Source organism: Hyalella azteca, unplaced genomic scaffold (genome assembly GCF_000764305.2).
Source record: "Hyalella azteca isolate HAZT.00-mixed unplaced genomic scaffold, Hazt_2.0.2 contig13225, whole genome shotgun sequence".
In the NCBI taxonomy this organism is placed as follows: domain Eukaryota; kingdom Metazoa; phylum Arthropoda; class Malacostraca; order Amphipoda; family Hyalellidae; genus Hyalella; species Hyalella azteca.
Window position 1 is genome coordinate 455,667 of NW_025943154.1, and position 12,171 is coordinate 467,837.

The window sequence follows — 12,171 nt, forward strand, 5'->3', positions numbered from 1 at the left end:
CTCTGTTTTCAAAGTGGAAACATAGATTAATTTTGTCACTTGTCATGCATTGCATCATATTGAAATGGAATGGAAATGCGTATAATTATATTTTCATTTTAGTTGTACTAATCATGTTCCCAGAAATATGCTAAGGTATTCACTTTGACTTAAAATGTCTATTTACACATTCAAAATAATTTATTAGACTGTCAAATCATGACCGTAACATAAATAATGATCAAATCTGCAAAAATATGTAGAAAACGCTCATTCATAAATACAAAAGTTAACAGCGACGGTTTAAAATGATACAAACGTAGGGTGTACAATATTTTGAATTTCAAAGCCATGACTGGAATACCCCGTCATTTTCGAAGCTGTCAATTTCGCAGAGTTGTCTACTTCAAATTAGTTGATAAAATTGCAAAATTGATCTAAAAGCTATTAAAAGTAATCAAACTGCAATTTAGGAGCCAGCGTATTTTTCGTTTATGATCCGGGCTTGATCCCAAGTCGAAGTATATGAAACTTAACACCACCAAGTAGTTGTATTCCACGTCAAAAACAAGTCAATAATCCTGGATGACATTTGCGTCTTGGCAATTGGCTTACTCATAACGATCTGGGTAAACCGGTCCGACACTTCAGCGAACTCGCGTGCGAACTCGCCTGCGAGCTCGAATGGAAAACCTAACTTAATTTTCAACTCTGGCACGCATAACTCCTTCAATTATGAACGGATTTTATTCAAATTTGAAATATAAGTAGATAATATCAGTACGCTGCGGTGAGTATACAAATATAGTATGGTATAAGATGTGGATATAAACATTTCAACATTAATTCTATTTACGATCAAATTCTATATGTGCAGCAAAAAATCTAGTCAATGAAATACATTATAATTTTTAAAATAGTATCTCCAGGAGTATTTGATTATGGTAAAAAATTGCCACTAGATGAAAATTCTGAAAATGAATTAAACCTCGTCTCTTTGGATTGGAACTAAGTTAACACAAAGACCATAAATAATTAATCAAAGACAGGATGTAATATGCAAGCCAATTAGCTTCGTAGGCCAATACTTTAGTGTCGAAATTGGGAGCGAGTTATGGGTTCAAAATGTTATAAGCTGCCAATGAAAGGTGTCGCTCTATCTTCATAGTGGAAACCTAGATTAATTTTGTCACTTGTCATGCATTGCATCATATTGAAATCAAATGAAATGGAAATGCGTATTTTCATTTTAGTTGTACTAATCATGTTCCCAGAAATATGCTAAGGTACGTATTCACTTTGACTTAAAATGTCTATTTACATATCCAAAATAATTTATTAGACTGTTAAATCATGTCCGTAACATAAATAATGATCAAATCTGCAAAAATATGTAGAAAACGCTTATTCATAAATACGTAAGTTTACAGCGAAGGTTTTAAAATGATACAAACGTAGGGTGTACAATATTTTGAATTTCGAAGCCATGACTGGAATTCCCCGCCATTTTCGGAGCTGTGAATTCCGCAGAGTTGTCTACTTGACTACTTCATATTAGTTGATAAAATTGCAAAATTGATCTAAAAGCTATTAAAATTAATCAAACTGCAATTAAGGAGCCAGCGTATTTTTCGTTTATGAACCGGGCTTGATCCCAAGTCGAAGTATATGAAACTTAGCACCACCAAGTAGTTGTATTCCACGTCAAAAACAAGTCAATAATCCTGGATGACATTTGCGTCTTGGTAATTGGCTTACTTATGACGATCTGGGTAAGCGTGTTTTGTCGTCAAATGCTATATGATCATATGTATTGCATTGATTAAATCTTAGCCAAGAGCAACGTGAATGGGCAGATCGCTTAGCAACAAAACAAAAGTTACATCTCATAACGGATAGTTTAGAGGCAATCTTTCCACTTTTTTATTTGGTCTTCGGGAATGTATTTGGCAATATTTTCAAAATGAGAAAAACTATATATGTTAAAGCCTTTCGGGATGTAGAAAATAAACAGGGAATCAGTGCAGTGTTTGAAGCCCATGCTCTTATGCAGCTTTATGGATATTTCATTAACGCGTTCAATCATAACGTTTACAAATATCCCTTGTGAGTGTAGTTCATGACACAACTGTAATGTAGCAGCTCGAGCCAAACCTTTTCTGCGGTGTTTTTCGTCCGTGTAAGTCATGCCAACATCCGAACTCTGTTTGAAACAGCAGTAACTTGCTAACTCAGCCGATTTCCCGTTTGTGGAAGGATCCGATCCATTTTCCACAACATTTGCCAAGCATTTTCTAGAGTTTTCCTTGGAGAAAATTGCGACTGACGGAAATTTTTCGAAATATTTTGAAACGGTCTTGGCAGTCTCCGTGGGCGCGTCAGACCAGACTGACATAACTTCTTCACTGAAACTTGCATCGAGTTTCCCGAAGACGTAACCGCTTGGTAGTCTAGAAGAAAATACGGTTCTGTTAAAACAAAATTTTTCCAAGACGCTACAATTTTTTCAAATCGAACATGAGATTGATTATGTTAAATGCGACTTGCATTTGAGTTTCAGGAGTAAACTTATGCTTTGATTGCGTGAGTCAGCAAGTTATTCATAGTATAGGATTTATATAATCAAGCCATCACTCGTTCAAAAATTATTCAAATGCACTAGAAAAAGGATTAACGAAAACTGCCTTCAAACCCCTTCGGTCACAAAGTCATAGAAATATAATCAATTCATTTACAAGCACCAATTAGACCCAGAATAGATTGCAAAATTCTAACAGGCTAGAAATAAAAACATACGAAGGGACCGGAGGAGTGTCCTCAGGAGCCAGTGACAGGATCACCACAGGAAAAGGTGCAAACTGGCGAAGGATTCCTCCGGAGAGCTCTTGCATCATGAGGTCCAGCTGTACAGTTTGATATTCGGGAGTAAAGTTATCGTTAAGAGTAAACAAAAATTATTTATAAAAATGTCAAAGAATATTGTTTGAATAACCTGAAACTGCAGTCAAGAGCAAATTTCCTCTCCCATCAATCAATCGAAGAAAAAACAATTTAGTCGGTATCATTACTCAGCTGTTTTGTATATGAAAAAGCTTCTAACTTTCCGTGCGTTACATTTCTTCGAAGCTCTGCTGTACAGTATTTTAACGGTGATTGATCTGACAGCAGATATCCTTCCACATTATTCATTTTAATTTATTTATATAGTTTGACCAACTTTTGCGCTGAGGTGAATTGGAATCTGGCGGATCACGTAGGGTCTCTGCCAGTTTAGCGGCAGAGATTGCAGCAGGCGGTACACGGTGCCGTCTGACAGCTGGTCGTCGTCCCAGAACAGAGACAACGACTCCATCTCTGTCTATATACCAGGAGTTTCCTTCACGTATAAAATAACAATGAAAATCCCTTATAATCAAGATTGACTTCCTAGTAATAACGGATTTAAAGATATTGATCAAAATAGTCAAAAAGGTTTATGTTCATGTTTACAGTAGCTCGATCAGTATGAGTATCAAGTATTAGCCATATGCAAAACACGAAGAAAACATATTTCTTGCTCGTATTTAGAAGGTTAAACTTAATTGCATGTATTTGTATTTCAACAAGATGATGAAATCTCGTTTTCGCAATAGAGGAAAAAGTAACCTCATTTCTTTTCGTAAGTCAAAACCTGAGAGTACACCGACTGTCTGAATATACATTTTTAACCATCATCGTCCAGACATAAACCGCTGGTAATGCAATGATTAAAGATTATATTGAAAAATGAGTTCACAAATTTAGTACATATAATTGCTCACAGAAGAGCCGGAGGGCGAGATGACGGCCATGTGGTGTCGTTGCGAGGAGCTCGCGGGCGCGTAGAGCTTTGCGTTGATGAGGCCAAAGAAATCGTACTTGAGCTGAGCTCGCAACATCGCTTCGATCTGGGAATAGGGCTTGATACATTGCTAACTTCATTCGCTCTACTTGAATTAGAAATCGATGAATTGCTCTCATGACCTCAACGTGACATTTATGCGGAGATATCAGGGATGCAAATCATAAAAAAAATGCAGAGAATTCGGATTTTGATAAAGATTAAATGGACCAATGTGAAAAAATTATTATCAGTTGTTTGGAGGAACCCACTTACCTGGTAAGAGTGTGGTCGTAACTCACGTAAACTATCAGCATAATTATTGTACTCCTCAGGAGGCACAACAGTCATTGATAGAGTTTCATCTCCAGTTTTCATTGTATAGGACTTTTCCATTGGAGCGAAAGTCAGAGTGTGCGAGACCGCTGCCTTTCGAACAAAAATTTTTTTCAATATGCTTACCAATTGAGACTTACAATTAGACATTATACGACTTCAGAACACCAGTGGTTGGACTAAACTGGGATTAGAACATAGTACAACAAGATTGCGTATAGGTTGCAGAATTACGGATAATTACCGAAAACTAGTTAGTTTACGTAAGATACTGATGACACACTTCGCTTCACAAATCGCTATTTCTTCACTTCAGTCGCACAAAGGCTTATGTATGTCGCTTATATGCAGTGACTAGACAAGCACACGAAACTCCTCTTACTTACGAAAGTAACTCATGTCCAGCATCGTCGATAAGTGATAACGTTATCACTGTCGAAGGTCAAGCATTTCTCCGCGTGCTAACAGTGATCATTTCGAAAAAAAAGAGTACGTATGTGAGCACCTTCATGCAGCCACGGAATGAACATTAAAATTTCAGTGTAGAACCCGCAAGTTCCACAGTATGCAGTTCCAAATAGCATCCATTCAAGGATGCCGCCATTAGTTTTAGGCCGTCAAAATGCCCACTCAATTTAACGGTCAGATATTTCATAGCATTAAAAAAATGCATTCAAAGTGATGAATATAGTCATATGCAGCACCGAGTATCAATATCGTCTTATTTAAAGATCTTCACAATAAGCACTTATTCCGAAATTATTCCTTGAAGCAAACGTTGTTTGAACAGTACACAATTTGGTAAAACGGTTCTCATCATTTTAGAAGTATGAACACTTTTCACAAGCATTCATAGCATGGCATTAATTTGCAAAAAATAATGATTAAATCATGGCCATTTCGGACCTTTTCGGTAACCTATGGTCATGCTGTTATTATCTTCTTGAAGGACGAAAGAATATAATAACGAGAGATGCATTTCGTGGTCCTGTATTAAAATTTCAATTCTAACAAATACAAATCAAGTCAATGTATTCTTCAAAATGAACACTATTTGACGTTATGTTATTCCATAGATCTGAACTGAGATGACAACATCGTCACCTAGATAACATCAGACATCAATATGATATAATACCGCAATATTTAAGCAATGCCGATTCACGTCTGAAATAAAACGTAGCACGTCAGGATGCAGCAGCTAAAACACATTTTATTCACACAAATGAATGTCTACACCTAAAAAGTAAAATCTGACATCATAAAATGTGCAAATGGGAAAAATACATAACAATTTAGAAATTATTACAGTATTTTAAAGTTGCCATCATTAAAGAACAAGTTAAAATTTAACTAAGAATTGAAATAGTACAGATGTATACATCACCATTAAATTCAAACAAATTAATGCTAAATAATGAGCTACCAAAGACTATAGTGTTCCCCGCGTTTATCGTAGGAAGACCAGATTTTATCAACAATTTTCACTTTTTCGAAATTTGGTTTTTGCCATCTAGTCTCCGGCCTAAATATGCCATCATTGTCCGTGTCAACCATGCAATCTAACATTTCGACAGCCTTTGCGATTTGTACGCTCGACACCGAAACGCTAGCTAACATTCGTTGGACATCTTCGGTGTGAAAATGTGTCGAGAAAATATGACAATTGTCGAAGAAATAATCGAGCAGCTTCAGCGTCAGAAGCGCAGTCTTAAATCCTTGTAGGCTCTGGGAAGGTTCAGGTTGAAAATGTTTTCCAAACGTCATTTGTTCGCCACAGTTCAGGCTCCAAGGGACTTTTGGTACACTGACTTGGGCGAGTTGTTCATTCTGACCACATTTCCAAGTCTGATTGAAGCTTTCTACTGGTTTGCTGCAAACTTGACTAAAGCTGAGGCGTGGTTGCGCTGAATCGGTAAAGCCAGCCCAAGTAGCAGCCAGTGAGTCAGAGGGCGCCGATGCTTGGTGAGCATTCATTGGTTTCGGTTGACACCAAACGTCATTTCCAAGATCAGCTTTTTCGTATCCTGTGCAAGTCAAAATATTGCGATATTTTTTCGATTCATATGGCAAAGTAAAAATACAATTATTGTTTAAATCTTGTTGAGCTTGAGCAGTGGTGATCTCAAATGCCCCGTTCTGAGAATACTTGCTCTCTGTTAGTCCATGCACGCCTCTGACCGGACATGGATAATCTTCGCCTCCGAACGAGTTCAATACTTTTACTACTCTATCTTTGAGTGTCGATAATGATGAACCATCAATATTACCGTCAGAATTCCAGGCAATTGTAATAATGTGCTCCAAATCGATCCAGAATGACAGACGGCGGAGATTCGTCTGAGGCAACGGCAACACATTCGCAATTATGGCGGCGAGTGAAATTACGTCGGGTTGATACATGGAATCGTTGTAAAAATTGTCAACTAAATATTTTCTGATAAAATCCTTCCTCACAGAACATCGATCCAGGACACAATCCATTGTCCGACGGTAGACATCTTTCCAGATGTCATCCTTATCAACCTTGTCCAGCAAAGTGAACTGTAGTGCGGATAGAATTTCGGTGGATGTGAATTTCTTCGATCCCGAGTCGGCAGAAATTTTTTGCAAGTCACCCAGCAATGAAAAAATGAACGAGTTCTCGGATTCACTGGACGAAGCATCAGACAAAACCAATGAAAATGAACTATTAAAATAATTGTCTTTGGATACCCGATTACGATTGGAAACAACACAGTTGTAGTCAGAAGCTTGAAGCTTCACAGATGTCGAGCAATCAACATTGCTGCCGTTTTGACTGCTAATCGAACCATCAAAAGTAACAGATCCAGTTATGTGGGATAAACATGAATCATCATTAGCCAGCACACTCTCAACGTAAGCATCCATATTCTGTGGGAACTTTTCGCTCCCATAACCGTTCTTTGAAGAGCAAGTGTAACCACTTCCATCGCTTGACGAGTTGTGACTGGAATATCCATTGTTGCCCAACTTGGCACTACCGGAACGAGCACCATCAGTAGTCTTCGAGTCTTTGGACGAAATGCTCGACAACTTAGAAAGATTTAAGCTTGCGGCAGAGCGGAGCGATCTACTTGCTATTCTTTCAGAGACTGGCATGTAAGACAAGACTTCTCCCGTAGATTTACTGTTGTACGCTTTTTCACATTCCTGCAGCTTCTTGAAGTAATCAGCTTCCAGCGATTGCCGCTCTGCCTCGTACCTCAGACATTTGCGCTTCAACTTCATGTCGTTCATGTTTTCGATGTCTCGGAAACTATTGAGCTCGTTTAGGTACTGCAGCTTTGATCGATTCTCAGGATGTAGTCCAGGAGGAGTTAACGAACGCTTTTGGCCAGTCACGAGCCGACGGTGAACCGACCTGATGGCTTGGTAAGATGGATGTTTCTTTCTATACGTCTCCAGAACTGCCAACTTGTATCCAATCAGAGGGCATATGATCCTACCCAAATTATCCTGAAAATGGATCACAAAAGAAGTGCTAAGTTATATTTTTCACTATAGTAACTTCAAAGCTTTGAAATTAATTTCAAGCTAAAAAATTAAAACTAATCAGGAATGAGTGACCATCACTAATCCGATGTGCGATGCCTGATTAACTTCGAAAAAATTGGCAGCTTAAAAGTACCAACTAAATAATATCAGATGGTTGTTCGGAATTTTTAAATAAAATATGAATACAGGTACCAACTCAATAGCGGCACTGAATGAAATAGAAACTAACTTTGAAGGGATGCCAACATATCTTGGGCGAGCGTTTATGGCAGTAACTGCAGGCGGGCTGCAGATGCGATGGCAGTGGAGGACCGGGAGCCAAGAGCTCCAGCAACTGCGCGTCACGACGCGACACCGTGCAGAAGCGTCTGGCGGAAACGCCTTCGACTTTGAGCACTCGTCAAATTGAAATTTTACTTAGGTCTCGTTAATTAGCCTACATTAGTATCTGCGAGAATTTTAAGAAACTTTTACAGCCACATAAAACTTATTTTATCTAATTAATATCGAGCGAATCTTCGTCCAATTTTACATTGAGAATTTGAGGAGTTTAACCGTGAATTTAACGATACTATTAATACAGGTATTAATACTATATTATAAGTATATAGCAATACAAATGCCAGTTCCACAGAAAATATATTGGTACTCTTTTGATTCGTTCACGGTAAAAACCTTTCGTCAGGCCACACTAAAATACTAAATTTAGAACTCACTGGTTGACGTAAGCTACCAGTCCCGAACTCTCAGCTGGATTAGGCGTGTAGAAGGTAACGGTTTTCTCGACGACTTGCGTTTTCGTCAGTTTATCTTGATAAGCTTTCAACGTAGCACCCTCAGACTGTGATCGGAGAGCTGAAAATCAGAATTCGACTTAAATGAATGTATTTACTATGCATTAAAGTATAACGTAGCAACGCAACGAATTTAATTAATTAATACCAGCGTGCAATGTGCTGAGGTACTGGTACGGTATATTTTTAGCGGTGGCAGCAGGTATGTACAGTTCAAGGGAAGAAAATATATTTTTAGAAATTGAAATTACTCGAGGCAACATAATATTCTGGATTTTCATTCCTGGGGAATAACATTCTTGGCTAATATAAAATTGTTATGAGCTCTCGATGCACATTGAAACTTAGAAAACAGAACCATTGATTCAAAGCATAACTAGGTACTCTCATCATAACACGCAATGCGAATGGGTACTATAATACTCGCCAGTTTGTCTGGGATTTCAGAATTTCAGTGGCTGGAATTCTAGGAGTATTAAATTACCTAGTATAGTACACATGGCATACGGTATTGGATACAACCAATCGTCCAATGGAAATCAGTCTGGAGAGGAAATATCAGATGATGACATCACAATCAGTCTGGAGAGGAGACAACTAGACAAGTCCTATAAAAGTTGACAAATAGTACTCGGTAGTCGGTAGAAAAGCATATAGACTGAAAAGCATGGGTAAAAACTTTTATCGACCGAACGTTCGGTAGACATGCTTAATAGCTAGTTTTTCATGCGGCCCGTGCCACTGTCACAACCGCAAAACACTGCAGTGGACGAACCACAGCACAGAAGTGACGAAAAAAATCTATTTGACGAAACTTAAAGCTCCGTTTCAAAAACTAATAGGAACATTACGTATTATAGTATCCAAACCAAATTCTCTGGTGCTCAGAACGTACCTCTGGGTTTGAAGCAGGATGCCAACGGATTAAGCTTGGCAGGATTGGCAAGGCTGAGTTGGTTGGCATTACTAGCGGGGTTGCTGGGGTAAATTTTACTCTGGACGTGAATATCTCCGTCGAATACACGAGTAAACATAGCCATTATTCCTCTAATAAAATATATGGAGTAACAACAACAATAAATTCAACTGAAACAAAGTAGACTTTAACATTAATTCAGTATTCAACACTAAAACATCAAATCAGGTTAGCATAGAATCATTGAAAAACAGCTGGTCAAAGAGAGCATTAACAGACCATCCAAAACTCTTAGTTCACAACCAACCACTGCGGCGTCTCTTTGTTAACTGAATTGTAATTAATTTGGAGTGCGAATCGACTATACGAGGCAATCTGCAATGTTGCCACTTGTGATCTCTCAAATAATTTTTCATAATTAGCACTCTGCAAAATACTTACTAAGAGGTCAGGAATAGTTCGATGATATATAAAACATTCACGTAATAATTTTTTTCATTTACTTAATGAAACTTCTGGGTTAAAGATTTGTCTTCCAATGATGGTTGAAATTTGTTTCCATTTCTTTTTATTAGATACTTTTAGTGAAAATAGCTTTTGGATCCGCGCACGACATTAGAGAGCACGTTTATAGATATAGTAATCTTTCAATTGAGCATCTTTCAATCTCTTCCTCCTTATTTCTTCGTTCATTGCTGTTGACTACTGACTATTTCACGAACTCATGCCTCGGACAAATTTACGGCCGGACACGCGGCCGGCCTTGTGGCCAGTCTCACGGCCGATTTCCAAATTTAGGGACCAAGGAATATCTCCCAAACTAATGAACGCAGCTTGATGAAACTTGGTACACGTATTCAGCAGGACCTTACGGTGCTGTTTAGCTAGTGATTTTTTTTCCATTTCACCTTCATACGCGAATTATACGGCAATTCGTGTCTAAATTTGCAGTGACCAAGAAATATTTTTACACTACTGAATAGATTTGAACGAAATTTTGAATAAAAACAGGCCATGAGCCTATTTCTTCAACGCCGACGCTTCTATTCTATTCTATATATTCTTAACCTTCCAACGGTGAGGATAAGACCGTTACAACTTTTCCGGTTTTACCTTCGTTTGCGAGTTTTTTTCCATTTCACTGTCATTTGTGAGTTATAGAGCGATTCTGACTGAAAATTACACTGACCAAGAAATTTATCCTAGACTACTTAACAGATTTCAACGAAACTTTGAATATACAAACGTTACCTCCCAGCAGTGATGTTTAGCTCGTGACAAGTTTTCGATTCTGCCTTCGTTCGCGAGTAATACGGACTTACAGAGAAACGACAGTAGTTTCTGAGGCCGACGTTAAATTTGCATTGACTAAGCCGTATACGTATAGCCGCATAACTCGCAAACGAAGAAAAAGTCGAAAAAAATTGACTCGAGCTAAACATCACCGTTGGGAGGTTAGGTTTGTACAATCAAAGTTCCGTTCAAATCTGTTCAGTAGTTTAGAAGAAATTTCTTGGTCACTGCAAATTTGGCCCAAATTGTTCTATAACTCAGGAATGATGTTGAAGTGAAAAAATTTTTCACGAGCTAACCAAAACCGTTAGGCCATAATGAATACGTGTACCAAGTTTCATCGAGCTGCGTTCATTAGTTTGGGAGATATTCCTTGGTCATTGAATTTAGAGATTGGTTGAGAGACCGGCATTGAGTCCGGCCGGTCTCACGGCCGGACTAAATTTACGCAGTCGGCCTGCAAAATTCAGTGAACATTTAATATCTCCCAAAACCAATGAACGCTCGACGAAACTTTGCACACGAGTTCATTAGGACCCAAAGGTCATGTTTAGGTCGTGATTATTTTTCTAGATTTCGCCTTCGTTTTCAACTTAAACGGTCATACGGGTCGAAATTCTGTCATTCAGCCAAAAACAGATTTGAAGCTAATCTTGAATATACATTCCGAATCAGCTAACGATAATGTTTATTTAGGTTATGCAAAATTTTTCAATCAAGGCTTCGTTCGCGAGTTGAACGGCCACAACGAGAAACAGCGCTAATGAAACACAGTTACTCCATAAGAACTTGGCTTACAAATTAATTATGCCAATTAAGTGACTAAGTTGGAGAATGACGCATAGCAGCTTACTTTACTACATCAACATGAATGACTGAGATCTCGAAAATATTTTCGCCGCCTCAATGGGTACAATTGAGGAACTGATATACATAAGTGAAGTTGTAAGCGGCGTCAAGAAAAATTAGTGTACAATGTCTTGGCAAGCCGAAATGTGGCAGAAACAAGCATTAAAGAAATCTCCATATCCACAAAAGAGGCCTCAAGAAGCGCAGGAGGAGGAATAATTGACACCTCGAGATCTATTTCCCACCTGCTTAGTATGACAAACCTGTGCCTAAATACTGCCTGGCTCAACCACGACGAACCTTGGCCCATGCATTGATTGTGGCCATCAACCTACGACGATTTCAGCAGCCAAGAAGATGGAATAAGAATTGCAGGAATGCGTCATTGCACATTCGAAAGTGATGGCATCAGAAAGAAAGTGGAATACGCACTGCAGGAATACGTAATCGCACATTCGATGGCGATGGCAGCAGCCAAGAAAAATCAAAAGTTCGTCTTGAACAAAATGCCGAATATTGATGAAAATCTATTTCCATACAACATTCGTTTGTATACATCAAATTACAATCAGCCTCAAGTTCTGAGATTATCAGTAAAACTGGTCTTTATAAATCAACGAGTCGAT

General features: G+C 38.3%; 2 protein-coding genes across 2 annotated transcripts; both read right to left on the reverse strand.

The window, feature by feature from the left end:
• Nucleotides 1–797: 797 nt before the first annotated feature.
• LOC108665005 lies at nucleotides 798–5,075 on the reverse strand. Its single transcript, XM_018151716.2, has 5 exons — nucleotides 4,115–5,075; nucleotides 3,780–3,905; nucleotides 3,197–3,337; nucleotides 2,776–2,882; nucleotides 798–2,429 (listed from the first exon to the last, which is right to left on the reverse strand). The coding sequence occupies exons 1-5, from the start codon at nucleotides 4,322–4,324 to the stop codon at nucleotides 1,880–1,882; spliced, it is 1,134 nt and encodes a 377-aa protein (XP_018007205.2). The 5' UTR covers nucleotides 4,325–5,075; the 3' UTR covers nucleotides 798–1,879.
• A 73-nt stretch (nucleotides 5,076–5,148) lies between these two features.
• On the reverse strand, nucleotides 5,149–9,697 carry LOC108665039. The gene is made up of 4 exons (XM_018151759.2): nucleotides 9,383–9,697; nucleotides 8,410–8,548; nucleotides 7,923–8,061; nucleotides 5,149–7,654 (listed from the first exon to the last, which is right to left on the reverse strand). Exons 1-4 carry the CDS (start codon nucleotides 9,525–9,527, stop codon nucleotides 5,597–5,599), a joined length of 2,481 nt encoding a protein of 826 aa, XP_018007248.1. The 5' UTR covers nucleotides 9,528–9,697; the 3' UTR covers nucleotides 5,149–5,596.
• Between the last annotated feature and the right edge of the window lie 2,474 nt (nucleotides 9,698–12,171).

Excerpts from the sequence above, each read along its gene's own strand:
- LOC108665005 (XM_018151716.2), bottom strand. The coding sequence starts at position 4,324 with ATGTCTAATTGTAAGTCTCAATTGGTAAGCATATTGAAAAAAATTTTT. Across the intron at positions 3,338-3,779 it reads TCTCGCCCTCCGGCTCTTCT|ACAGAGATGGAGTCGTTGTC; the intron begins GTGAGCAATTAT and ends CCTGGTATATAG. Across the intron at positions 2,430-2,775 it reads GACACTCCTCCGGTCCCTTC|ACTACCAAGCGGTTACGTCT; the intron begins GTATGTTTTTAT and ends ATTTTCTTCTAG.
- LOC108665039 (XM_018151759.2), bottom strand. The coding sequence starts at position 9,527 with ATGGCTATGTTTACTCGTGTATTCGACGGAGATATTCACGTCCAGAGT. Across the intron at positions 8,549-9,382 it reads ATCCTGCTTCAAACCCAGAG|CTCTCCGATCACAGTCTGAG; the intron begins GTACGTTCTGAG and ends TCTGATTTTCAG. Across the intron at positions 7,655-7,922 it reads TATGTTGGCATCCCTTCAAA|GATAATTTGGGTAGGATCAT; the intron begins GTTAGTTTCTAT and ends ATCCATTTTCAG.